This window comes from Lutra lutra, chromosome 7 (assembly GCF_902655055.1).
Source record: "Lutra lutra chromosome 7, mLutLut1.2, whole genome shotgun sequence".
In the NCBI taxonomy this organism is placed as follows: domain Eukaryota; kingdom Metazoa; phylum Chordata; class Mammalia; order Carnivora; family Mustelidae; genus Lutra; species Lutra lutra.
In genome coordinates this window covers 48,197,829-48,224,921 of record NC_062284.1, presented here as the reverse complement: position 1 = coordinate 48,224,921, position 27,093 = coordinate 48,197,829, and the positions used below count along the sequence as shown (strand labels likewise).

General features: G+C 41.6%; 1 protein-coding gene across 8 annotated transcripts in view; it reads right to left on the bottom strand.

The window, feature by feature from the left end:
• Positions 1 to 27,093, bottom strand: part of MAP2K5 (mitogen-activated protein kinase kinase 5) — a 253,962-nt gene that overhangs the window by 33,864 nt on the left and 193,005 nt on the right. For 6 of the 8 annotated variants that reach the window (XM_047735597.1, XM_047735598.1, XM_047735596.1 and 3 more), the window contains 2 exons: positions 7,289 to 7,350; positions 4,287 to 4,332 (listed from right to left, as the gene is read on the bottom strand). In XM_047735597.1, coding sequence (XP_047591553.1) covers positions 4,287 to 4,332; positions 7,289 to 7,350 — 108 coding nt within the window. Of the gene's footprint in view, positions 1 to 340; positions 1,755 to 1,813; positions 3,497 to 4,286; positions 4,333 to 7,288; positions 7,351 to 27,093 lie in introns of those variants that run through there. The other 2 variants (XM_047735601.1, XM_047735599.1) reach the window with 2 other exon arrangements.

The following is a 27,093-nucleotide window of genomic DNA, read 5'->3' as shown; positions in this document are numbered from 1 at the left end:
GCCATCTGTCTCTGAATTTAGGGGTCTGATTTTTATTTTTTTTGGTGTCCTTCAATCGGATTATTGACATTTTGGGAAAAGGTCTCCACCACCCTTGTTTCATCACCTTCGCCCTTCTTGCCGTGTCCTCGCCAATCCTTTCTGATGGCTGCAGCTGTCCCCCACTCCACAGAAGCCGAGACATCTCTGCCTCGTTATCAGAAGCCTGGTGAACATTCTGCTTCCATCTCCACAGGGCTTCTACAGCCTGGAAACTTTTTTCTAAGTTTGCGGGTCCTACATCACAGAGCTGGGGCGGCACTGACCTAGGTCTTCCCTGACCTGCGTGGCTGCGTGGCCAGCAGTCCTGCGTGGCTGGCTCTCCTTTGTTGGGTTAACACTGGCTCCTGATTCACGTGATGGCTCTCGAAGGACTGAAGGATGAAGGGCTTCCCTGTACCTGAATGGGAGTCCACTCACGAGAAAAGGTGTGGGTGGGTCGGTGTGTTGCTTCCATGTCAGGTCCACGTTTTCAGACTTGGACTAGGGTTTCTTCTCTAAGAAGAAAGGGTTTCTCCTATAAGAAGTGGAATTTTTTAACAGATCGCCCAGCTGGTGGTGAATGCGTTGCCTATCTGAATTCCCCCGTTGTGGGTTTGGGACTCCACGAGGCCAATGTCAAAGGGATTTCTGTTCCAAAAGGCACTAGAGGTCTCACACTGCTCCGAAAAAGTCTGGACCCTCTAATACACTCATGCTTGGCCCAGCCTGCTTCCTTTACCTGGAATGTCCCCTTGAAAACTTTCTATGAAGTTCAGTCCATCCTCCAAAGGCCCTTTTCCAATGCCACCTTCTCCGTGTAGCTTTCCCCATCTCCCCAGTGAACCCCCAGAGAACTCTGCAGTTCTGAGTTACTTTATTCCAGCAAGTTGCATACTTGCTGTGTCTCCTGCAAGACTGGATGGATGTGGCTTACTCTTCCTTGTATCTTCTGTTGAGTCAGGCACAGGATTTTGTACATCATGGTCTAATAATACCTGCCGACCCACTGTTTTTCTGGCTCTGAGATCTCCCAAGATGATCTGGATGCCACTGATGGGACTTCTGAATGGGTTATTTATGGACCTTAACAGATACACGCCAGACACGTGTATCAGCTTACATGAACTCTGGACTCCCCAAAATGTGAGCGTTAAGGGAATTTCTTCGTCCAGCTTTAGCATACTTCCACTTAGACCATAAAAACTGATAACCATCTCAGGAACAACCACACAAAGTAGAATTAAACAACCAAACACCTAGATGAGTCCTAACACCGGGATTCTTGTGGCTTCAAGAGTCTAAACTTTAGCTTTGAGACTGACATGGCCCAACACTGCCAAGATGATGGTTTGAAGACTGGGGTATTATGGATATAAGGTAACCGTGGCAGATAAAAAGTCAAATACTGCTTGTACACCCACTGTGCACATGGCCCACCCCTCCCTGCAGTCTGGTTTACTCAGGCAGGGCTCGCTGTGCTTACCCGCAGTCTCTGGTGATGAGTCTGTAACTCTCAGTATTTCCACCCAGGCCCATCTCTGATTTTCTTCCTTTGGTTTGGATAGTCTGCAGGCCTCACGGTTGATGCGGCCCAGGCTGTGCGGACCATATCAGTGCCCTGCTGGCTGCTGCTACCGTGCTAGGGAGATAAACTGCTCTTTTTGTGAAAGGCAGGCCCCCACCACAGTGACAAATGTCCCCTCCAATTCACGCATTCCAGAGCATGCTCTCAGCTTCCAGATGGGAGCACCATCAAATAGGTTGTAGATGGGGAGGGAAAAGGAAAAATTAAAGCCATTAATATGTTGGAAGAAATAAAGAAGCTGGTTCCTTAAGACTGGGCTCCTAGGATGTGACTCAGGTTCCTCAAGCCAGGTACAACGTAATTTCTCTCTCATCCCCTATGTGGCTCAATACCGTGGTCAGAGGCAGGCAGGGCCCAACCCCCTTGACCACAGGAGCCTCACACACATTCCAAGCTTCCGGCTTCCTCACCGAGCCCTTTCTAAGCTGGGTGCCTCACGAGTGCTGTACCTGAGGGAGTATGTTGTTCATTTAAATCCCACTGGGAGCAATCCTACAAATGTTAAATTAACTAGAGAACCGGGCTTCCTGTGACTACATTTTTCATTGTGTTTTACTGATTTATTGATATTTATTAATTAAAAATGTGGGACAGCACACACCAGGGTGTACAGTTATAAAGAGAGATATCGAGATATGTATCACTTGTCTCTCCATACACACACACACACACACACACACACACGCATACATACACGTGCGTGCACGTGCGCACACACTTTCTTCTCAGGCACTGAAAGTGTGCACCCTCTGGCCTTGTCTTTACGACTTGCTGCCCTGGAGCTGTGCTCCCCACCAAGACATCCATCCATATGCACAGATGGGTGTACGTGCGATCTGCAGTGTTTTATTTAAAAGTGGCCAACTCACTGCCGCACAGAAACATGCATTTACAAACAGATATCTGTTTTATGAAACCCTATTCCTTTGTTTTAATAGCTGAGCTATCCAGCCATAGCATAATAATGCACAAGGTAAATGGGTCTCCATCTCTAGAACCTGTTACAAGTTTTCTCAAATGTGACTAACTGCAACAATCTCCCAACCATCCAAGACACGCCACCGCCAGAAGACCAGTTTATTCCAGACACGAGACCTGCACAGTTATAAATTGCAGAGGTTTTTAGGGGTGAACTTTAACTTGAAACTACCCTGAAAATGGAGATTTGCTCCAGGGGTAACACGAGGGAGGATGCTACCTTCCTGGAAAGCACTCATGATGCAAAAGGGAAACATCCTGTTATTTTCTATTCCAGGACGAAAGGTGTATTATACAAGAAGAAGTTTGGGCACGTAGGGTGTTTATCAGGATGGCATACAACGGATGAAACCCTCTGAACTGGTATCTGCAAAATGCTTCTTGTTTAAAGTGGTGACAGAAGACTGGTCGGGGTGCGCTCTGAGTGCAATGGTCTAAAGACAGGGAATGGTGAGCACACGAAACAGGAGAAAGAGCAGACTATAATCATTAGTTACTAATGCTCGATCTCGGCGTTCCTTCTAACAGCTTGTGCGTTGTCAAATCAACAATCTGCACTAAACAAATGACCATTTGGGAATTGCTAGGGAGCGTCTCTGTTCCTCTCCCTGCTCGACTAAAAACTGTCATTCGCCATCAAAGAAAGTGGCCTTGGAGCTGAGAACACAGCACCCGCAGCTCATAGTTGTCTCTTTCTGAGGAAAGACCAAAGATTCACATTAACTTGATCTTTTGCAGCCGATCTAATTTCATTCTGCATGAATCCAAGAGGACTCCACGCCACGTTCAGAATCTCCTGCAGGACACCGCGAAAAACTGAATATGCTGACTCGCTTTTCTGTTACCGATGCTCTGGGTGCTGAGAGGTGGTAACAAGAAAGGAGGAGGAGTAACCCAGATTAACTGGTGGCCCTTGCGTGTAAGGCGGAGGAAGAGAGTTTTACCTTAAGTTTCTTCTTTTTTCTTTTCTACAGCGAGAGATGGAACCCAAGCAGGAGGAGTGGGAGAGGAGCCCAACACGGGGCTCGATCCCAGGACACTAGGATCACTACCTGAGCCGAAGGCAGACACTTAATGACTGAGCCACCCAGGTGCCCACTCCCTTATTATTACAAAATGGTGGTGGGTTTTTATTTTTATTTTTTTTTAAAGATTTTATTTATTTATTTGACAGAGATCACAAGCAGGCAGAGAAGCAGGAAGAGAGAGAGAGGAGGAAGCAGGCTCCCCGCCGAGCAGAAAGCCCTATTCAGGGCTCGATCCCAGCACCCTTGGATCATGACCTGAGCTGAAGGCAGAGGCTTTAACCCACTGAGCCACCCAGGCGCCCCTTATTTTTATTTTTTTAAAAAGATTTTATTTATTTATTTGACAGACAAAGATCACAAGTAGGCAGAGAGGCAGGCAGAGAGAGGAGGAAGCAGGCTCCCTGCTGAGCAGAGAGACCCTGGGATCATGACCTGAGTTGAAAGCAGAGGCTTTAACCCACTGATCCACCCAGGCACCCTGGTGGTGGGTTTTTAAAGAGTAAAAACTACTACCTGAGGATTTGAGCTTCAAAAACACCTACCCAAATGGAGTAAGTAATGCAGCCTCTCTAAGAGCTGTGGATGTTTTAAATTCCATTCCAATTCTTTTAGCAGAAGGTTAAGCACAGATATATAACTAGAGAATGCTAACGTAATTAAAACAATGTACTTACCATCAGGTCCTCAGGTGCTGGTCTTTCTTTGGGTTGTTTACGCATGCTGTTAGAGGAAGAAAAGCTCATCATTATCTAGATCACGCATGGATCTGTGCTATACTTTCCACCATGGACTATTTTCCCTGGAATCTGAATGACTTCAAATTCACCGTGTTCAATTCTTGGCCAAAGTATTAGCATATATTCCCGTTCTTTTATTTGGGCCTTTAATTAATCGGATTTTGGGGAATCTCATGAATCAGAAACATAAAGATTTTTTGGGGGGGGGTAGTTATTTTTGCACAACAGATGAAGAATGAATTTAAATTTACCTAATTCCACTTTTGAAATAATTGTGGGAGAAAAAAAGCAGCAATATTTCTTCCTGACTCAGTTTTCAGTTTATTTCAGACTTAAATCTAGGTAACAATAGACTTCTTTTTCCGTAACGGGAATCAGGTAATAAGAAAAAAAAACATGACTACCAGATCAAATGAGAAAATATTTTATTCCTTCATGCTGACTCTGAATGACATGTCATAAAAGAAGTCAGGAATCTAGATAATGCTACAAAATTACAAATGGGCTGTTATATTAGTTCAACTTTTATTTATTCTGGCTACAATGCAGGTTGATATTCTTTAAACAGCTGAGGAGGGGGGAGTTAAGTTTGTTTAAGCTGCTTAAAGGATCACATTACTCATACAAAATGCTGCTTGTCTTACATGCAGTAAGTATCATCAGTAGCTGTGTCAGGTATGAAGGCTACGGGATGAAGCACTCACACGTGGGACTGATGTGACTACGAGCAGCTACCTATCTGGTGGCCGTTATCCATACCAAACTCAGAGAGTCTGTGGGATGAAGTCATGAAAAGAGACTGCTTCTTCTATTACTTGAAAATCACACAGATGCTTTTTCTTTTACACAAGGCAACCTCTAACGAGCGCCAGGAAAACCCGTCATATGATTCCTGCATTTGCTGACAGTATTTTCTTTTTTTTTTTGAGTAGAGAGACTTAATGATCATTTGGTAAATAAGAACCGTAGTTATGAACCATTAATGACATCAAGGACATTTGCCTTCCCTATAAATAACCATATGCACCTCTCAAATACTGCATTCATTAGCAAGTAATTCAAGCTGTCTCGCTGGTGGAGTTGGTAACAGTCCTAATCTGACATTCCAAAGTAGCTGTATCTCTTGGGAAAACAAGGCTATTACCCACTATCATTTCTGTTTCGGCTTGACATCTGTGGAAATTTCAACACAGGTTACCCCTCCCCCTGTCTCCATAAAACTTTTACATAGCAGCTGATTAATTTTTGGACAGAAGGAAGGCAAAGCCTTATCTGCCCCCCCCTCCACTTCTGCCCAGAACCGGCCCCACCCCCTTGGGGGTCTCAGGCCACACAGCGAGATGCACAGCCCTCCCGTCACAAATCCCACAGCGCCAGGCGGGTGATGCCCAAACCAGGGCTCTGGGCAGCTTAGGAACGGCATGGTTTATTTTTCAATTTCTGGAGTTCAAAATGTGGCATTCCCATGATGGGCTGCTTCTGAGTGTTTCTAGGAATTCCACGTAAAAGAAATTAAGAGAGATTAATACACATTTTTGGATAATGGGCTCTGATATTATCGATGAGCTCAGGATTCCAGTGTTCAGTGGATATATCTGTTTTTTCCAACATGGGGTGCTTTGGAAATGAAACATCTGCAGGGTAAAAATAGTTTTTAAAAGCTACAGAATATTAGATAAGTCTTTTAAATAAATAGAAACAGTGTTAATAAAATTTTTAGAGTCAGGGGGAAAAAAAATCTCTTCCTCACATGTTTTTCTATGGAGTATAAACCGTATGAGACATTTTTATTAAGAGGTAACATATTACACTTAGTCAAAAAGGTGATAAAGCTTGACATTTATATTAAGGAATATTTCTTAGCTTCACTTTAGTGTAATCATCGGATGGATCATGGGGGGAGAGGGGCAGGGGACAGTGCACAAACGTTTTGGTTTGGCAAGGACTCCTGACCGCACCATTTCCAGGCGCCACAGGAAGGAAGGGTTCCGTTTTCCACCACCGAACATGACTCTAAAGGCGTGATGAAACGGAATTCAGTGGACTAGGGGAAGACAGGTAGAGGTAGTTGTGAAGAAGTTCCGGAATGTCCCAAATAGTTTCTGGTTAGTTCTGCCTCCTGCTTTGTGGCGGTCATTGCTATGCTCCCAATTTCCTTCTCTTTGTCCATGCTAGGGAGAGGGAGAGGGCAGAAGGAGGGCAGTGGAACAATGGGGCCGTCCATAGCCTCCTGGGTGCTGCTGAGTGGGGAAGAGGCAGGTGGATGATGTGAAAGGGGGACCCTCGTCCTACAGAGGGGGAAAAGGCAGAGGGCTGGCAAAGAAAAATGTGTGTTTCCTCAGGTGTAAAATGACACCGAGGGCCCCTTTGACCTGTGGTTCCTCCCAGTTCTTTAATGGTTCAAGTGGGCCAAATGGAACCATGTTTTCATAGTCTTTCAAACATCAAAATTCACTGAAATGGAACACCAGTATTGTGTTTAACATACAACCAAAGATAAAAGTTATTTACTGAAAACCCAATGAATTAATAAACTATGCTGCTTCCACTAAGTGACAGACAGTTTTATGGGTAACTTGAGGTTACATTAATAAAAATAAGCTTCCTATGTCTGTTCAATAGGGACTATAAAATTGTGTATTTCTTAAAAAAAAAGAAATTGGATAGCAACAGTATCTGTGCTCGAAGAAGGAGCCCGATTCTCAGCAGTTTATTAAAACAGGAAAAAGCCTCTAAAGTACATTTACGACCCTTTGTGTAAATAACGTTTACATAATTTAAACAATTTCTTCAGCTTTTCTGCCCCATCTGCCCAAGGCCCCGAAGTCCCTCCCGTCTCCAGGAGGAAGCAGGGAGAGCCATAAGGTCTCGCGGAGCCTGGGAGTTAATGGCATGTATCATTTACATTGAGGGCATGGCATGTTTGCAAACGGGCTCACCACTGAGTGATGAAATGTACAAATGGCTCGGAGAACTCTCCAACCGGAAGGACGGGCGAATCCTGGGATGGAGGAAAAACAAGTCACCAAAAGTCACAACAATTCCTTTTCTTCCTTTCCATGCGCCACCCCCCCAACCCCTGCCCAACTCCCCCAAGGAGCAGGATAAAGATGAATCTATAACAAGGATTCAGCACCATGTGGGAAGGAAAATAAGGCCTCATCCAATTAAAAAGACTGTCTACACCCTCTCCCACATGTTTACGTAAAAATGCCAAATTTAAAGCCACACACATTTTACAATGGTGAGAAACATGAGAGCAAAGAGGGAGGGAGGTGAAAAAAGGACAATGATAGCCACGGGGTAGGAAAGAAGGTACGAAAGTGTAAATGAGAAATTAATGATTATTTAAGTAACACACAAATGGTCTTGTAATTAACAAAGAGCTGTGAAATTATTCTTGTGTTGACCTTTGTTTCTTTTACTAGATTTGCTATTTATTTACACTTTCCTTTTATTTACATTTATTTGTATATTCAACTGCTCTTAACTGCTTGCTGAAGCATTTGGGTCAGGTTTTTTTGTTTGTTTTTGTTTTTTACTTTAATAGAAAGGCTTTTACAGGGGAAGCTGTGTCCTGAAAAGAATTTTAGTCTATTTGCCAGTCTGGGCAAACTCATCATATGTATGAGAGAGGCTGTGAATTAAGCACCCAGTGAAAAACTCCCACCTTGACCACCAAACAGAACTGGGGCGGAGATGGGAGCCACTTAAAAGAGCAGGAAACAACGAAGCCACAAATGACAACCACTGAGTAACACAGGGAGCAAACCCCATTACCATTTGCAAAGGAAGGCTTTAAGAATTTAGGAGTTTTTCCAAGAATGACAGAGAGCGCCACTGTGTTTATAGTGTAGCGGCTCAGGATGTAATGAAATTACACTGCAGAGTACTTTAACAGTCATCTCATTAGACCTACAGTTGGAACAAGAGAGCCACATAAAGTAGGCAGCTGCAAATGACTCCATTCCCATCTATTCTCATTTGCTATTAAAAATACCTTTCGGCGGCTTTTTTCCTCTCTGACATCCCTACACAAAGTGCCCTGCAAAGTATGATACATGCACCTATTTAAATTAACAAAGGAATGACTTATTTTAATCTCACTGTGCTTTGGAGTGCTTTGGCCATTTGGATGAGCAATATATCATTACATACAACCTTCCAGCGCTGCAGGCAAGAAACTCAGAGCATGCAGCATTTGGTGGGAGCCAAACAATTTCTCTAGCACACAACTGTGTCAAATGCATGCATGTATTCATTATTGAGAACGAGAGGAAATAGCTTTGATGTAGTGGAAAAAAGAAGATGATAAAAGCACCTCTGCAATATGTGTGTCATTATCAATGGTGGCAGATAGATACAATTGCACAGCCTCCTATGTGATTAGTAAATATACATATAATTGCTGTGGCCAATTATCAGAAAAATGAGATCGGTAATTACAAGACAGAAAATTAACTAGAACTCTTATTAAGGCTTTGTTTCCAATTCAAACAATTGGAAACTGCTGGAAAATACAATTAAATCAAAAGGATCTGAGGGGGTCAAAGCAGCCAAAAGAAAAAAAATTAATAATAATAATAAATAAATCCCAAAGAGGTTAAAAGAAATGGAATGTGAATTAAATGATCCTTAGATTTTGCCTTTCTGTTCTCTTTGAATTTACTCTTTTCATCCAGATCAGGAGAAGGTTAGTAATCATAAACTTAAAATTCTCATCAGTAGAGAAAGGCTTCCAAGAAGAAAGGAAAACAAAGGAAAATGGGAGTGAAATAAAATCTTGCCAAGTTCAAAGGATTACATGCAGGCATTACACAGAGAGGACATGGAAAGCAGGGGGCTGATGAAACCGTCCACTCAGAAGAAACAGGCGTGCAACAACATGACAAGTCTTCGATAAAGGTACTATAAAATGGCCACAGAAGTCCCATCGGTTTGAAGAGCAAAAATAAAACATGATATCAATTTCAGCCCGGCCTGTTTTAGGAAAGCCATATATATATATATCACGGCACCTGCAAGATCCTACAAGGCACAGTTCAAGAAATGACATTTCGCTGTCTCAGAAACAGTTAGTACAAAAACGGTTCAAAGTCTGAGGTGCAGAAACTATGGACCCTGATCAGGGAGTCAGTCCTCCAAGTCATCATTTCTGAAATTCTTCTGGAGGCTCTGGTCCTGGGAGTGTCTGAGTAGTAGTTGATTTTAAATGCGATGTTTAGGAAGATAAAAGCCTACTGCCTTAATGTGGCTGAATATTTACTAAGATGGTTAAAATTCTCGACTGGTTTTCTACAAAGATCCTGATATAAAACATGATGCTAATGTGGGCCTCATTTCAAAGTATGATACCAAGAGTAAATTAATGAATTATAGACTAGGCAACTTGATGAAGATGTCATTTTAACATGGATGAGAAACAAAACGAGGCAATGTGACATCTTTGCATGGGTAGTTAATTTTATTTAAGACCTGATATTGTAGCCTGTTAAGCTCCTCATAATATAAAACTAAGGAACACTGGGTGGTACCCATGAATAATTTATTTCACTTGTGAAAATGCCACCCCAAGTCGACTTTACAGAACCGCAGTGAGCGGAGTCTCATCTCAGGGATGCCTGGAAAGAATCACTTATCAGAGATGTGGGGGGAAATTCTAATCTCACATGCATAATGCCAGATATTTCTTTTCCTTTTAAAAGCTGTGTCTCTTGCATACCTCCAAGGAGAATTTTCTGAGATACAGAAGACTGACTGGCGGGGGGGGGGGGGGGGGGGGGGGGTGGGCGTGTGTGGGGGTGTGGTCAGAATGTCACACACAAACATGGGGGGGGGCAGAGGGGTGAGCAAAGGAGTCCTCTGAGAGTCTCCTACTCCACACAAGCACACAGGCTTATGTTAACACTCTAGAGGAAAGCAAATGAAGAGACCTGATGGTGTTCACCACACTGGGAGGATTTTTAGAGTATACTTTTTTCATTTTTATGCAAGTAAAACCAGAAGTTTGTTTAGAAGAGCATTGCAGAACACCTCCAAGAATCTGTTTGTTTCATGCTGGAATTCAAATCTGCGCCAAGGAGGGAGGGAGGGAGGGAGGATCAGAGTGGAGCTGTCCCAGTTTCCCCGTAGCTCCCAGGCAGGGGCAGCAACCAGTCACCACTGGGTTACAAAGAGCCTGAGAACCCTGCCCAGAGGTTCAGGGATCTAGTCAAGTCCTTGCTACTACGCATCAAAAACGTGCTCTGCGAAACCTGGGTTCAGGAAAGATGAACAAATACATTTCAAAAACACAAACAGGAGCTGGAGAAGCAGTTACAGTAACAACTCTCAGGACTGGCTGAAACCAACTCTTAATGGTTAATAAAAATCACTCTCCTTAAGACCCCGGGTGCTATACTTCACCTTAAGGGCTTTTCTGGGGGATGCTTTTCTGTTGAACTTCTAAGCACAGAGGTATGGAATGAAACAGTGGATACAACCTTACCCAGAAGCCTTAACCGGAGATTCTATTCCCTTATCAACTCTAGAGTCCTGCTACAGGGACACAAGCTGGATCTAGTTATGGAGCCAGCAACTGTTATGTAAAAACAGCGGCCATCAACCATTTCAGTGAGCAATTCTGGTCCTCAAGGAGGACAGTCTCCAAGTCTCAGAGGTTTCAGTAACTACCTGGTCAGCCCCTTGTGCTAAACAACTAGAACACAAGCACGTGTCATGCTAGGGAACAGCGAAGGACAATGGGAAAAAAGTTTGAGTGATGCCTTTGCCTTGTGAGTAATGAACAGTTCAGGAAGGTCAACCCATTACAATTGAAACTGTTTAATTATTAATTATGCACAATCTATGAGCAAAAGGACAAGTTCAGAATGTTTAATGTATGCTAACTTCAACTGGACTCTCTCTGGGTATTTTGTTATTAGCACTTGTCAGCAAGGTACTCAGGCATAAAAAAAAGGCAAGCAGGAGAAAATTTGTGTGTGTGTGTGTGTACCTACACACTCAAAGAGTAGAGGAGGGAAGGAGGGGGAAGGAGGGCTGACTCCACAATCATTGGGGCTGCTAGTTCACTTGCAGATTAACTATGCCTGTAAGTACACTTTGTGACCTTGGGAGCAGGCAGATAGGTTGGGTACTCCAAATACAGAAAATAGATATGAGTCAAATGCTTTCAAAATCACTTACTTTAAAAGAGAAATCATTATCGAAAGCATAGTTTTGTTTTGTTTTAAACTATGTTTCTTGGCTTCGGAAAGATCCAGGACAATGTTTGTGCATGTATGCCTGCCCACATGTGTGTGCACATGCGTGAGTGCCTGGAAAATGGGTAGAATCTGAATTCAGTGAATTGTATCAATGTCAATTTCCTGGTTGTGAAACTGTACTATACTTATAAGCTATTAACACTGGGGGAAACTGAGTGAACGGTAAACAGGCTCTCTCCTTATTATTTTTTTAAAAATTATTATTATTATTATTTTAGAGAGGGAGAGGGAAAGGACAGAGGGAGTAGGAAAGAATCTTAAGCAAGCCTGATGTGGGACTTGATCTCACGATCCTGAGATCATGATCTGAGCCAAAACCAAGAGTCGGACATGTAACAGACTGAGCCACCCAGGTGCCCCTCTCCATACTATTTCTTACAACTGCATATGAATCTCAAATGATGTTGAAATAGAATATTTAAAAAGAAAAAGGAAAGGAACTATTTTAAAAAACTCTGATGAGGTCCAGATTCGTGGCGGAGCTCAGTTTTGTATAAGTGGAAAGGCTGGCATAACTACTCAATGGAAAAAAGTTTAGGGAACTCAGCTTGAAAAAATATACCTGCATATTTAATTTCTGCCTTTAATTCATAATTATAGATAATAATGAAACCTGAGAAGGATATGGTAGTTAATTCAAACATTGACAGGGCATAGACATAAATACTATGTAATAAAAATGGATAGTCATTCATTATTTATTGGTTCTTTCATTCAGTAATTTTCTTGACCACCTACTGTGTCAAAGGCACTAAGCCTGGCATTGTGGGATGACTGATATTTAATCCATAACCTTAAAGAATTTGTGTACTATTCGGGGGAAAAGATGTATACCCCTAATAAACAGCCCTGCAAGATGGAGGAAATAGCTAACTAAGTAAGAGCTGGGCATTTGGGTTGTACTGGGGGGCACTAAGTCTGGCTGGTACACATGAGTTCATAAAGAAGAGTGACAGAGAACAGAGTATGGCGTCTGGAGGGCTGTACAAGACTGTCTCTGCCCTCCCACCTTCTTCCTTCCTCACTTCCAGAGAGCACCTGGGGTGGGGGTGGGAGGATGGGGAACCACCTTGAACAATTTCATCTATGTCCTGTCCTCTTCTCTTCATGCAAAATAGAAATTCCTTCAAACCAAGATTTTATACTTGCTAGCAGTAAAAGAAGGAAGACAGAAGAAGGGCAACTTCTCAAAACTCTCAAGGTGTTGGCCACACTGGCAAATTCTAAAGGTCAGTTGTGATGTGGTTAGATTAAACCAGCCTGGCAAGTTAAATGGAATATGGCAAGCCTTCTAACATTTTTTAATAGCTTATTTTCAGATTTCATGGTGTCAAGCCATCAAGTCAACAGGTAGTTAAAGTCAGAGAACCATCTCAAGTCTGATCAATATTGAGTTAATGATGGGGCGCCTGGGTGGCTCAGTGGGTTAAGCCGCTGCCTTCGGCTCAGGTCATGATCTCAGGGTCCTGGGATCGAGTCCCGCGTCGGGCTCTTTGCTCAGCGGGGAGCCTGCTTCCCTCTCTCTCTCTGCCTGCCTCTCCATCTACTTGTGATCTCTCTCTGTCAAATAAATAAATAAAATCTTAAAAAAATATATTGAGTTAATGCACTAACATTAAAAAAAATAAATTTCTAATTTAAGCCTAATGTTCCCTTCGCCCAGCCCAATGGTTTGTCACTATGCACTGGGATTCACACTAATTGCCACAGCTCTTTTAGATTGCTCCACTCTTGTCCACAGTGTTGGACCAAAGGTCGTTTGTAATTCCAGTGGCTTCATTTCAGGCAAACAGCATTTTGCCTTGTTAGACCCCAAATTGGTTTTTGATTCTCCACTGTCCACTACCTTAAAATGACACTTTTGTGAGACAACTGCAGATCCATAACCAAATCTTCTTTTGACTGAGGAGGAAACTTGGTTTGTTTGGACAAAAGAAAGAAAAAAACACACAAAAACCTGCGCCCTCTCCTTTAAAGACCTCCACAGAAATGAATGTATAAACTAAAAGTCTAACTGTCTGAAGTGTAATCCAATGGTAGACTTTGGGAAATTAGCTTAGTGCTAGTATTTTGAAGGTTCTCGGTGTTTCTAACTGGAAGCCGCTGCTCTAACAGACTGTAGTTGGGGGTAGGGTGGGTGAGAAGGCAGGCACATCCTGAAAGAGAGGCAAAGGTGGGAACAAGATGGACAGGGGCTCTAGGTCAGCCAGAGAATGTGACAATAGTCCAACGTAAGATATACATGAACCATAATTACACATCGGAGTCGTACAAATTCAGACAGTGCTTATTAAATCGCTCACTTAAAAATGTGGCCACTCTGTGAGGAAACAATCGGTCTTTTGACGTTATGTGTATTTTTGATTCCACAATGTGAACACAACTGACCAAATCTCTGGGGTGTGAGGAGGGACAACACTGGGAATGAGGCTGTGCATTTAGGAAGGCTTGTAGATGGACGTCATCAGCAAAGAAAGCCTCTGACCCCCTCCACCCCCACCTTAGGGGAAGACCAGAAAGCCCTTCTTCTACTCATCCCACTCCACATCAAGCTGTGAGCAGAGAAAGTGAAAGACGATTCAATTTCCACACTGGGTCACTCCGTGCTCTGGGTTGCCAGATGTGACAAATTACATGTGTGGGCATTTTGGTGTGAAGCTCTATCCACTGGGTCTGGGCTGACAGTAGCAGCTCATTTAACTTGCCTCAGAAGGACCTGGAACTAGGGGCAAAAGGCGTGAATTTCTGCCACTGAAACACCCACCTGACCTATAAACCCTTAAATCAAGGGAGAACCAGCTGTTAGCCAAATGAACATCACAACCAGATGGCTTATTAAAAAAAAACACAAAATATAAATGAACAGGTCTAAAGGAATCTGTCTGTAGGTAACTGGGACGTGAGATTATGAAGCTCTTTCCTGTTTTTTTTTTTTCCCCTAAACATGTAGAAGTTTTTCAGTACCAAGATAAAAGAGAAGAGGAAAAAAACTTTGTCATTAATATCAAAAGTAACCCATCATTTAGTCTTTAATTTTTGGTCATTTAAAAGATTGATATTTACTTAGACATTTTTCTAAATCTATGGCAATGACCTTGGTGTTTTATTAAATTCCTTGAAAAGAGGTAGAGAACTGGAACATGGATTAATCTTTGAAACCATATTTACAGTTGCTTTCTCTCTGAAGCTAAAGGACAGCCCGTTTTTTTCTCTTTTTATTTGAGGTCACTTGTTGGTCATAGGCTATAGGTCACAGAATTATTTAGAGGTGTCCCTATGAGCAGTACACACACACTCACTAACATTCACATATACCTCTGTTTTTCATGGTGTGGGCAGAACAGCAAAAACATGCCTGTCTCATACCAAAGGGACTGCATTTACAAAAGTAAAACCCGTTATTGTCCTCTCTGTAGCCTCCCAATGCATTTCCATTGCTTTTCCATAAAACACTGCTGCAAATAATCAAGCATGACCATTGACATCCACAAGATTGAGTTTTAGGAACCATTAAATGAGCTCACCCTCGTGGGAAGCCTCCTGCTCACGCTGGTCTAAAGGTAATTATTCAGCAATTCCTACCTGTGGTTTTACCTTGTCCCTATATAGTGTTTGAATTTCATACTCTGGTAAGGTCAATTCTTTTTTCCTCAGGAAAAGTCCAGCTACATATGTTTGATCCAGGACTTAAATTGTAATGTTCACGTACAGACTTCACCAGGTTCTATGCGCACAAGGGCTGATTAAAAGCCATCTTAGATTAAACGGAGATCATAACTATATTCAACAAAAACAAAAGAGGAAAAAATCTCAGGGAGCATAATAACCCTTAACAGATTCTGAAATGAAAGGAATGACTCCTCCTCTTTTCATAGGTAAGGGGTTAACGCAGAGATATCTGAACTACATGCACACACCGTTCAAGGGCAAGAACCTGGCAGGTCCGTGTCCTGAAAAACCAACAAGCCAGAACACTCACGATCAAGTCAGACTCCGAGAACTCAATGAAATCCAAAGAGCACATAGTCACACTGTATGTCCTCCTGATGTTCACTCGACTGTTAGTTAAAACAATTACCGCCATTTGCCACCTGCACCGCAAGCTACGGAGAAGGTGGAAAAGCATAACTTGCTGGGGCCGCACGGTGCAAGAAGGCGGGTGGTGTCTGCTTACCTATTTTTATAAGCGAATGCAAAGGCGATGTGAGCTGTGACTCGAAGGCTGAAAATTATATGTGAAATTGTGCTCTACCTGGTTCCAAACAATAAACTCGGAGAGAAGGGAATTTAAAGCTGGGTAAAGAAGATAACGCATCAGTTTAAAATTAGCCAATATGAGAGGAACAAAGAGAGGGAGCCAGGGAGGGAAGAAGGGGGAGGAAGTGGAAAAAAAAAATAGAACTACATACTGTGAAATGAACAAGTTCAGTTAGAATGTTCATCAGGATTTGGAAAATCATAATGCCATCTGCTACTCTGGACCTCAGAACATCAGGGATCTCGTGGGCCCAGACGCTTCCATTTCCAGGAGGAAGGAAGGAACTTACACTCCCTGGAACACTGCCTCCATTCTGGAATGGAGGCAACACCCCAGCCGACCGGTTTGGAATCTCTTTGAGAACATTTGCACTGTTCACATACGCATTTCCTCTGGTTTAGGGAAAATGAACGGCAGGCAAAATGATTACAGCAACTCGGCAGTGAGACCGAGTGGTGCCCCAGCCTGAGCTGCTGGGTAGCTGACCCTGGCATCCAGCTTGGGCTCAGGGTGTGTAGGTCCCATCATGGTGGATTAAATGAGCATTGTCCTACAGCTGGATAAGACTTCACAATAGAGCAACACATGTTAAATGACAGCAGCCAAAATTGGCCCCACCAGGCAACTGCCCATTCACAGAATGCTATTCATAGGCCTCACTACCAAGAAATTAATTCATTAATAATACATCAGCCTTCATGGACAATTCAAAGAAAGCAACACAAAGCTACTTGTTCAATGACTGCCTAAAGATGCAAAATTTTTCCTGGTTTAAAAAAACCAAACAAACAAAACCCAAATCTAACTGACTTATTGAAATCTAAATCATAGGGATGTTTATGCTAATATTTTGGTTAGTAAAAAAAGAAATGGAGGAAGTCTATCTACTGAATTCATTCAGTGCCATGAGGAAATAATAAAAAAATACAGATTTTTCTTCAGCATTAGCTAGCTAACAACAACTGAATTTATGTATCTGTGTATTTAAAAATTATCTTTTTTTCCATTTAAATGACTCTGTACATCCTTCAGGATGTACAGGAAAAATTTTGCTTTTAACTTATTTCTTCTGTTAAATTTTTAAACTCACTTTCTTTCTCCTCCCTCCCGACAACTCATAAATATGAATTAAATATAATTATAAATGAACAGAACATTAACTTTTGGATTACTGCTGTGTTTTGGTAGAATGTTAATGTCATTTCTAAAGAAACAGTTATTACCAATAGAAAAAGTAATTACTAAAGGAATCATGGCCTTAATGTTAACCTATTTTCAATCTTCAAACCAGCCAAATTGTATTAATTTAAACATACTGAACTTTTCAAAGGAGGTATTAGATTTCCAAAGGTTGCCTTACATAAAAGAGGAGTATCGGTTTCCAGGGTCCCAATTAAATATTCCCAACACTATGGGACACAGGTCTAGCTCACAGTATCACTGGAGGACAAGACTATTGTGTATCCACTTGTATTAACTTACCAAGCTTCTAATGCCTCAGGCACTAACTTGTACAAGTTCTAAGCATCATGGAATTGTGTATCAACACCCATGTACCTGAATTTTTAGAGTGGTCGCCACTGTGGTCAGAAGCTCGGGCCTGCCCAGGTCATCAGAGAGCTCAGGCCAGGGAGTCTTGTCTCAGGGTAATCTGCCTGCAGTTTTGTGTCATGAAAAGAACAGGCCAGCCTTTGGATGCTGGGAGCAGGAGACATGGACATGTTCCTTTTACTTTTTGCTAACTTCAGAAGCCAGAATTACGGCAAAGTCCCCCAGGCAAAAGAATAATAAAAAAAGAATGGATATTATTTCCTCTGGGGTTGGTTAATACCACTTTTTGAATTCCAGGGAGGTTTCTTTAGGCAACCATTTTCACCCCCACCAGAAACCCCCAGAGAGCACCTGCTATGTTCATGGCCCAGAAGCTTCTCACTTAGCCAGCCCCCAGTAACCTGTCTGGGAATGAGTGATTCTGCAAGAATTATTATTATTATTTTTTAAGACAAAAGAGGGTTTAAGAGCCAAATCTTTTGTATATATAAATCTTTCTAAAAGGAGTCAAGCTCCTTCCTGCCGATTTAAACAGATATGCAGAATAGAATTCAATTTTTTCTTAAAGTCCTGGAGTCATTCTTACAGACAGCGACACTGAACTGTGGTGCAATACCTCCATGCCCTGGGGGCACGTCTGCAATGCTTTCTAAGTTGTTTTCTCTTATAGCTTTTAAAATCATCTCTCCTTTTGATGCTGGGATGTTCAGCTGTCACTTTTTGCTTCCATCAAGGTCAGTCATAGGGTAGTAAGTGGAAAGAGCCATATCCTTTGACTGCCTCTCAGTTTCCTCATCTGTAAAATGGGGTGTTACGGGAAAGCAACATGTTTCCTTGGGGAAATGTCTTGTAAATTGTAGAAGTTAAGCCTAGACTTCTGAATTTTAATAAAGGACAATGTAAATTAGCTAAGTATCTTCTCATAATATACTCTCTTACTTTTTTTTGGGATTTGCTTTTCTTTTTTTTTTTTTAAGATATTTATTTATTTATTTATTTATTTGAGAGAGAGAGAGAGAGAGAGAGAGCGAGAGCTTGAGAGGGAGAAGCAGACTCTCCATGGAGCTGGGAGCCCTATGTGGGACTCGATCCCTGGACACCGGGATCATGACCTGAGCCAAAGGCAGTCACTTAACCAACTGAGCCACCCAGGTGCCCGGGATTTGCTTTTCTGCAGTGTTGAAAAAACAAGTAGTAAGTTCTTATAATTATGCATATATTCAACAAATATTTCATTCAACTAATATTTTTAAGTGACCACTGGTTGTGAGGTGCAGCATGAAGGCAGAAATGAAAAGCCTAGGAACTTCGAGTTCTAGCTGGTAAACTACATATAATTGGGTCTGAAACAGGAAAACAGTACAGTTTTTAAAAAAGATTTTATTTATTTGTCAGAGAGTAAGAGAGGGAACACAAGCAGGGGGAGTAGCAGGCAGAGGGGAGAAGTGGCTCCCTACTGAGCAAGAAACCCAATGTGGCTTGATCTCAGGACCCTGGGATCATGACCTGAGCTGAAAACAGACACTTAACTGACTGAGCCACCCAGGCGTCCCTAAAAACACAGTTTTAAATGAGGTGTGCAGTACCATCCTATGAACAGAATGCTAATCTTCATCCCGTAAACATGCCCTTCCCTCTGTGGGACCCATGTCAGTGAGGGCCTGACTGCCCAAGCCACGTGCTTCATCTCTGACCCCCGCTCTCTACTCTCCCCTACATCCAATTACTCACCTAAGGCAGTTTATTCTGTCTCCTAAATACTCTTCAAACGTGCTTAGGCTAATTAAAAGCCCTCGTAATCTGATCAGAACTACAGCTTCCTAACTGCCCTTCCCAAACATCTTCCACAACCCTGTCAGTGATTTTTCTGAAACAGAAATCCGGTTCTATTGATCCCATTAAAACTTCCAGGGCCCTCCCCCAGTAAGGGCCTTCAGGCACAGCACATAAAGATTCCCTGAAATATGGCCCTTGGCTCATCTCTTGATACTTTGCCAAGCACTGCAGCCCTGCCGAACTCCCTTGGGGCTTCTGAATCCGAGACTAACTCCTAACTGGCCCTTTGGGGTCCCATTCTCTGTAGAGACCTCTGGGACATTATCATCTCCTCTATCATCAGCTCTCTTGTCTGCATTTCCTAGCACCTTGTTCACACTGTTATTAGAGGAGTTAGATAGATGCAAACATCATTAAAAACCTTATCATAAATACCTATTTATGTGAGTGGTTAAAATGAGAATCAGTGTGGTCCTCCGAGAGCTCAGAGCATCAAATCTCATACCACTTACCCTACATCCAATTTTGTTTAAAGTGATCTGTTTATATATGACTGTTTACTGGTCTGTCTCGTGGACTAGAGCACAAACATTTTAACGGTGGCAACTGCATTCCTATCCCCAATACCTAGTTCTGGGATTAATACAGGTTTACAGAATGATTGTTTGGGATATAATCAATGGTTTTCATATTATAATCTATAGAACTTCGAGAACTTTTGTAAGTGTGTCAAGGGTGGGGTAGACATAGGATCGAGGTCTAAGTCTCCCACCCTCTGAGAAAATCAAAATGGTTTCAAAGTCTAAAAAAATAAATTTAACACTGTTGTGTGCCAAAGAAGACCAAGAAAGTGAAAAGAAAATCCATTGGATGGGAGGAGATATTCAGCTTCTTATACCTAGAATATATAAAGAACTGTTACAACTCAATAATGAGACAAATAGCTCAATTTAAAAATGGACAGTGGAATTGAACACAGCTTTCTCCAAAGAAGATATTCAATGGCTCATCAACATATGGATATATGTTCAACATCTTTAATTACAAGGGAAATGGAAATCACAACCACAATGAGAGACTACTTCCCATCCACCAGGATGACTATAATTAAAAAGAACCCCAGAGACACCTGGGTGGCTCAGTGGGTTAAGCTGCTGCCTTCGGCTCAGGTCATGATCTCAGGGTCCTGGGATCGAGCCCCGCACTGGGCTCTCTGCTCAGCAGGGAGCCTGCTTCCTCCTCTCTCTGCCTGCCTCTCTGCCTGCTTGTGATCTCTCTCTGTCAAATAAATAAATAAAATCTTAAAAAAAAAAAAAGGAACCCCAGAAAACAGCAAGTGCTGGCAAGGATGTGGAGAAATTTGAACCCTCATGAACTGTTGGTGGGAATGAACATAGTACAATTGCTAGGAAATACAGTTTGGAAATTCATCAAAAAATTAAATAGAATTTTCATATGACCCAGCGATTCTACTCCTAGGTATATATATGAGAGAGCTGAGAACATATGTCCATGTAAAAACTTGCACATGGATGTTCATAACATCATTATTCATAATAGCCAAAAAGCAGAAATAGCCCAATGTTCATCAACTGATAAACAGAATGTGGTATATCCATACAATGGAACATTACTTGTCATAAATAGGAACAAAATACTGACAAATGACTACAACATGGAAGTACTCTGAAAACATTATATTAAATGAAAGAAACCAAACATACAAAAACCAGATATTACATGGTCCAACTTCTATGAAATGTTCACAATGGGGAAATCCATTGGGATAGAAAGCAGATTAATCAGTGGTTGCCAGAGATTAGAAGGGACAGAGGAATTATGAGTGACTGCTAATAGGTACTGGGGTTCTTCTGGAGTGATGGAAATGTTCTGGAACTGAGTTGTGTACTTTAAAAGGGTGAATTTTATGTTATTAAATTATTATTTCAATAAAAAATTTTTCAAAGAAGGAAAGATAGAATTAAGTTTCTCTGGGCTGGCTTCTGTTCTTAGCTGCTGTGTTATAGGACAAAGGCCCTTTTCTGCTAGATAGGATGGACCTCAGTAGAAGAAAAGACAAACCTAGACCACATTCTGGTTTGTGTAGGACTAGCCCTGCCAGAAAAATGTGTGTTTTTTTGTTTTGTTTTATTTTTTTTAAGTTTACTCCAAGGAGCATTTACTGAGCCCCTGCTTGGGCCATTATGTCTACCAGGTGTTGGGATGAATTCCTGTGCTGGGTGACTTCATGATCCAGTGGAAGACCAACTCATGAACTAAATCTGATTCCGTATGGAAAAGACTGTAATAAAGCTGCCTAGCACTGGGCAGGAGCGCAGTAGGATAGAAGAGTGGGAAGGTAAGAGAGACAGCTTCAAAGAGGAGATGGCATTTGAGCTGGGCTTTGGAGGATGCTTAGGGCATGGACCAAGTGAAAAGGAAGAGGAGGCCATTCCAAGCAGGGGGGTGGGCACCACCACAGGTGTGAAAGCGAGGGGCAACTCTCAAGGTCACTGGCTAACCCAAAGCGAGGCTGAAAATAATATCGTGAGAGTCTCAAATGCCGTGCTAAGAAGTTTAGCTATTACCACTGGAAGCTTTGAGAGGTTGAGATCTGTACTCCGTGGAGGTGAAGTGGTAGGAAAGAAAAGGCAGAGAGAAAAGCTTAGAAGCTTTTTAATAATGTGCTTTCAAAAGCAGACTCTTCCCTCCTTTCCTTCCCCTTTTCCTGGTCCTCAATCTTCTCATCCCCTTCTTCATGTGTCACCCTCTGCTAGAACAGAGATGTTAGCTGCCCCTTGATTTGCCCAGTTCATGTCCAAGTGCCTAGCCGTGTGATTAACCTCCATCCTCTTCCACCAAATGGGCACTAGCAATCAAACGCTATTTTCTTTTAGCAATGGACATGTTTGCTGGCATTTCTAGAAACTATTAGAGGAACCTCATCTAAGTGAAGAGTTCTTGTGAATTCAGGTGTTTGGTGGTGTGGATGACTGTCCCCATTCATAAGGACTCTTTTTAGTGTCACTATCATGATGTGAAAATGCCAGTCAGCAGCTAAGTAAAGAGTGGAGGCTCTCAGGTCTTCATTAAAATTTGTGGTTAAATAGTCGTAAGACCTCACTGAAGGCAAAAACTTATAAGTGGAGGTTTGTAATGATGGGCTATTATTATTATTATTATTACTATTGGCAATAGTCTGTTCCCATCTTAAGCTTTATTTTACTCATCATGGACAACCACACAGCAACACCCCTGCCACCCCAACTTCCTCCAGTTCTTGCCTATCACTCTGCTGGCTACTTTGTCTCCATCTTCCTTCCCCCATCCCCACTGTGGCCTTCTTGTCCAGCCCCCTTTCCTAGCCACAGACCTTACAGGGAAAGACACCCCCTCCCCTACTTCCCACCCTGAGGCACAAAAGGTTCCTTTTCAGAGCTGCAGTTTGCCACCACTCTATCTATCGGCCTGGAACCCTGGCATTGTTGCAGTGATTCTATTTTCTTGACGGTGTCCTTTGACACACAAACATTTTACATTTCGGTGAAGTACAATTTTTTTCCTTGCTTATGCTATCGGGTGTCATATCTAAGAAACTGTGACCTAAACCACGGTCATGAAGATTTACATTTATGTTTCCTTTTAGGAGTTTCACAGCTTTAGCTCTTACGTTTAGGTCTTTGAACTCTTTTGAAATAATTTTTATGTATGATGTGATAGGGGTGTGGTAGGGGTCCAAATTCATGCTTTTGCATGTGGCTGTCCAACTGTCCCAGCATCATTTGTTGAAAAAATGATTCTTTTACCATTGAATGGTCTTGGCATCCTCGTTGGAAAACAATTGAACATGAATATGTGGGTTTATCTCTGGACTCTCAATTCTATTCCATATGTCTGTCCTTATGCCAGCACCATACTATCTTGATTATGGCAATTTTGGAGTTTTGAAGTCAGGAACCATGAATCCTCCAACTCTCTTTTTTCCCCCAAGACTGTTTTGTTCCCAAGTTCCTTGCATTTCCCTTTGCATTCTGGGATCAGTCCATCCATTTCTGCAAGAGCCCACTGGGATTCTGACGGAGATGGCACTGAATCTGTACATCAATTTGGGGAGTAATGCCACCTTAACAATATTAAGTCTTCCATTCCCTGAACATGGGATGTCTTTCCATTTATTCAGGACTTAAATTTCTTTCAACAGTGTTTTGTAGTTTTCCCCTTTTGTTAAATATCTTCTTAAGTCTTTTATTCTCTTTGATTCTTTTGATAACTTGGAACTGTCTTAATTTCATTTTGAATTAAAAGTGTATAGAAATACAACTGATTTTGGGGGCACCTGGGTGGCTGAGTTAGTTGAGCATCTGACTCTTGGTTTCAGCTCAAGTCATGAGCTCATGGGTCATGAGATCAAGCCCAGCACTGGGTTCCACACTCAGGAGGGATTCTGCTTGAAGATTCTCTCCTTCTGCCCCCACTCATGGGCATACATGTGCGCTTTCTCTAAAATAAATAAATCTAAAAAAAAAAAAAGAAATACAATTGATTTTTGTGTGTTCTTCTATCCTACAACCCTGTTGAACTCATTTATCAAAAGTTTTGTGTGTGTATTTTCCAGTGTTTTATATATCATGTCATCTATAATATAGTTTTGCTTCTTCCTTTTCAACCTGGATGCCTTTTTTCTTGACTAATTTTCCTGTGTAGATTCTCTATACAAAGTCAAGTAGAAGTAGTGAGAGTGAACATCTTTGTCTTTTCCTGATTTTAGTTGGGGGAAAGCTCTTTTAGTCTTTATCGTGAAGTATGATGTTAGCTCTGAAGCTTTAGTAGATGTTCCTTATCAGGGTGTCGAATTCCCCTTCTCTTCCAACTCTGTTGAGTGTTGTTGTTGTTTTTAATCAAGAAAGGGTGGTAGATTTTTGTTAAATGCTTTTTTTACATCTACTGAAATGACCATGGGATTTTGTTTTCTATTCTACTAATATGGTGTATTATGTTGACCAATTTTCACTTGGCCAAACTTGGATTTCTGGGATAAATCCCACTCGATCAATATGTATAATTTTATATGCTGCTCGATTCAGTTTGCTGGTATTTTCTTGAGCATTTTTGAATCTATACTGATAAGAGAAACTGGTCCATAGTTTTCTTGTGAAGTCTGTTTGGCTTTGGTATCGGGATATTACTGGCCGCCTAGAAGAAGTTAGGAAGTATTCCCTTCTTTTCTCTTTTTTGGAAGAGTTTGAGAAGGATTGGTGTTAAATCTTCTTTAAACATTTGGCACAATGTTTCCACCCATGAAATCATATGGCCCTGGGCTTCTCTGTGTGGGAAGTTCTAAAAAACTGTATTTACTTGTTATCAGTCTACTAAGATTCTGTATTTCGTCCCGAGTGAATACTGGTAGTTTGTGTTTTCCTAGGAATTTGTCCACATCATCCAGGTTATTCAATTTGCTGGCATATGACTCATGTCATTTTCTTATACTCCTTTCTAATTCTGTAAGGTTGGCAGTAAGGAGCCTGCTTTCATTCCTGATTTCAGACATTTGAGTCTTCTCTCTCTCTCTATTTGGTCAGTCTAGCTAAAGGTTTGTCAATTTTGCTGATCTTTTCAAAGTACCTACTTTTGGTTTCATTGACTTTCTCTCTTGTTTTTCTATTCTCTGTTCTGTATTTCCACTCTAATTTTATTATTTCCTTCCTTCTGCCTGCTTTGAATATGATTTGCTCTTCTTCTTCTAGTTTCTTCCAGTAGAAGATTAGGTGTTCGATTTGAGATCTTCTTTCCTTTTCAATGCAGGCATTTATAGCTAAAAATTTCCCCCTGAACATTGCTTTTGCTGCATCCCATGAGTTCTGGTATGCTGTGATTTCATTTTTGCTCATCTCAAAGTATTTGCTAATTTCCCTTGGGATTTATTTTTTGTCTCATTAGTTACATATATATGCTGGCAGTGTACTGTTTCCATATATTTGTATTTTCCTTCTGTTTTTTCCCTCCTGAGCCCGTTGGCTCCTCAGCCAGCTGTCCATTTAATATCCGTACTCTGTCTATGCCACTGTCCTCTATCAAAACCCTGCTCTGCATTCACCTTTCTTTAGAAAGCCTTCCTGGAGTAAGCAGAAGAGATAAACTCTCCAGCAGACCCACCCAGATGTTCTACATAGAGTGCTATGCCATGACATTCCTAAGGCCAAATCCTTTTTCCTTTCTATTCACAGCAGGGAAGAACCGTCAGTGTATCTCAGAATTATTAAGCTAGCACCTTCAACAATCAAGCCTGTTGTCTGTGTACACACCTGGCCCAATCATAGCTCATTACTAACCACTAAAAGTCTGTGCTTCTATTTCAGAATATAAATTTTGGGAATTTCACAAATCTTGTTTTTTAAAAAAAATTTTAAGTTTTTAAAAATTAAAATTTTTAAAAAAATTTTTTACTTGAGTACAGTTGACACACAATGTTACATTAGTTTCAGGTCTACAACACAGTGACTTGACAACTCTATACATTATGCTATGGGAGCCACAGGTGTAGCTACCATCTGTCACCATACGGTGCTATCAGTATCACTGAATATATTCCCTATGCTATAGCTTTCATCCCTATGACTTATTCATTCCATAACTGGAGGCCTGTACCTTCCACTGCTCTTCACCCATTTTGCTCCCCCTCCCCTGCCTCAAGCTCTGGCAACCACCAGCGTGTTCTCTGTATTGATGAGTCTGTTTCCACTTTTATTTGTTATTTTAGAGTCCACATATAAGTGAAATCATATAGTATTTGTCTTTTACTGCCTGACTTATTTCACTTGGTATGATACCCTCTAGGTCCATCCATGTTGCCACAAATGGCAAGATCTTATTTTTTTTTATGGCTGAGTAACATTCTGCTGTGTATGTGCATGTGTGTGTATGTGTGGGTGTACACACACACATCTCTTTACCTATTCATCTATCAATGGACACTTGGGTTCTTTGATAACTTGGCTATAATAAATACTGCTGCAATGAACACAGGTGTGCACACCTTTTCAAGTTAGTGTTTTTGTTCTCTTTGGCTAAATATGCAGTAATGGGATTGCTGGATCATAGGGTAGCTCTATTTTTAACTTTTTGAAGAAAGCTCCATGCTGCTTTCCACAATGGCTGCGCCAGCTTATATTCTCACTAACAGTACATGAGGGTTCCCTCTTCTCGACATCCTCACCAGTACTTGTTATTTCTTGTCTTCTTGATTCTAGCTATTCTGACAGGGGTAAGGAGATAGCTCATTGTGGTTTTGATTTGCATTTCCCTGATGATTAGTGATGTTGAGCATAGTTTCATGTGTCTGTTGGCCTTGTAGTTCTAAGAAATCAACACTTTCATGTAGAAGATATTTCTGATCAGGTATAAGCACGACTTAAAAAGAATTCACTTTTTACTAGTAAAGTGAATAAACAGAAGTCTAAATCAGGGATTTGCTAATTGTCTTGCTGCACACCTACAGATGTTAGATAGGAGTTTATTTTTAGCCATAGTATGTTTGAAACGTATATACTGAGACTAATAATCCACTTTTCTGGTTGTCATATTTCAGACAATCTGAGTATTCTGAAACACATCTGTGAACTTAAAAACGATTCACAAGAAGGATTCAAACCATTTTGCCTGACATTTACCTTTTTTCTTTTCCTGACTTAGGAAGCTCCTAGTCATCCTTTAAGACCTAGCTTAAAAGCCACCTATCCTGGGCGCCTGGGTGGCTCACTGGGTTGAGCCTCTGCCTTCGGCTCGGGTCGTGGTCCCAGAGTCCTGGGATCGAGCCCCGCATTGGGCTCTCTGCTCGGCGGGGAGCCTGCTTCCTCCTCTCTCTCTGCCTGCCTCTCTGCCTACTTGTGATCTCTCT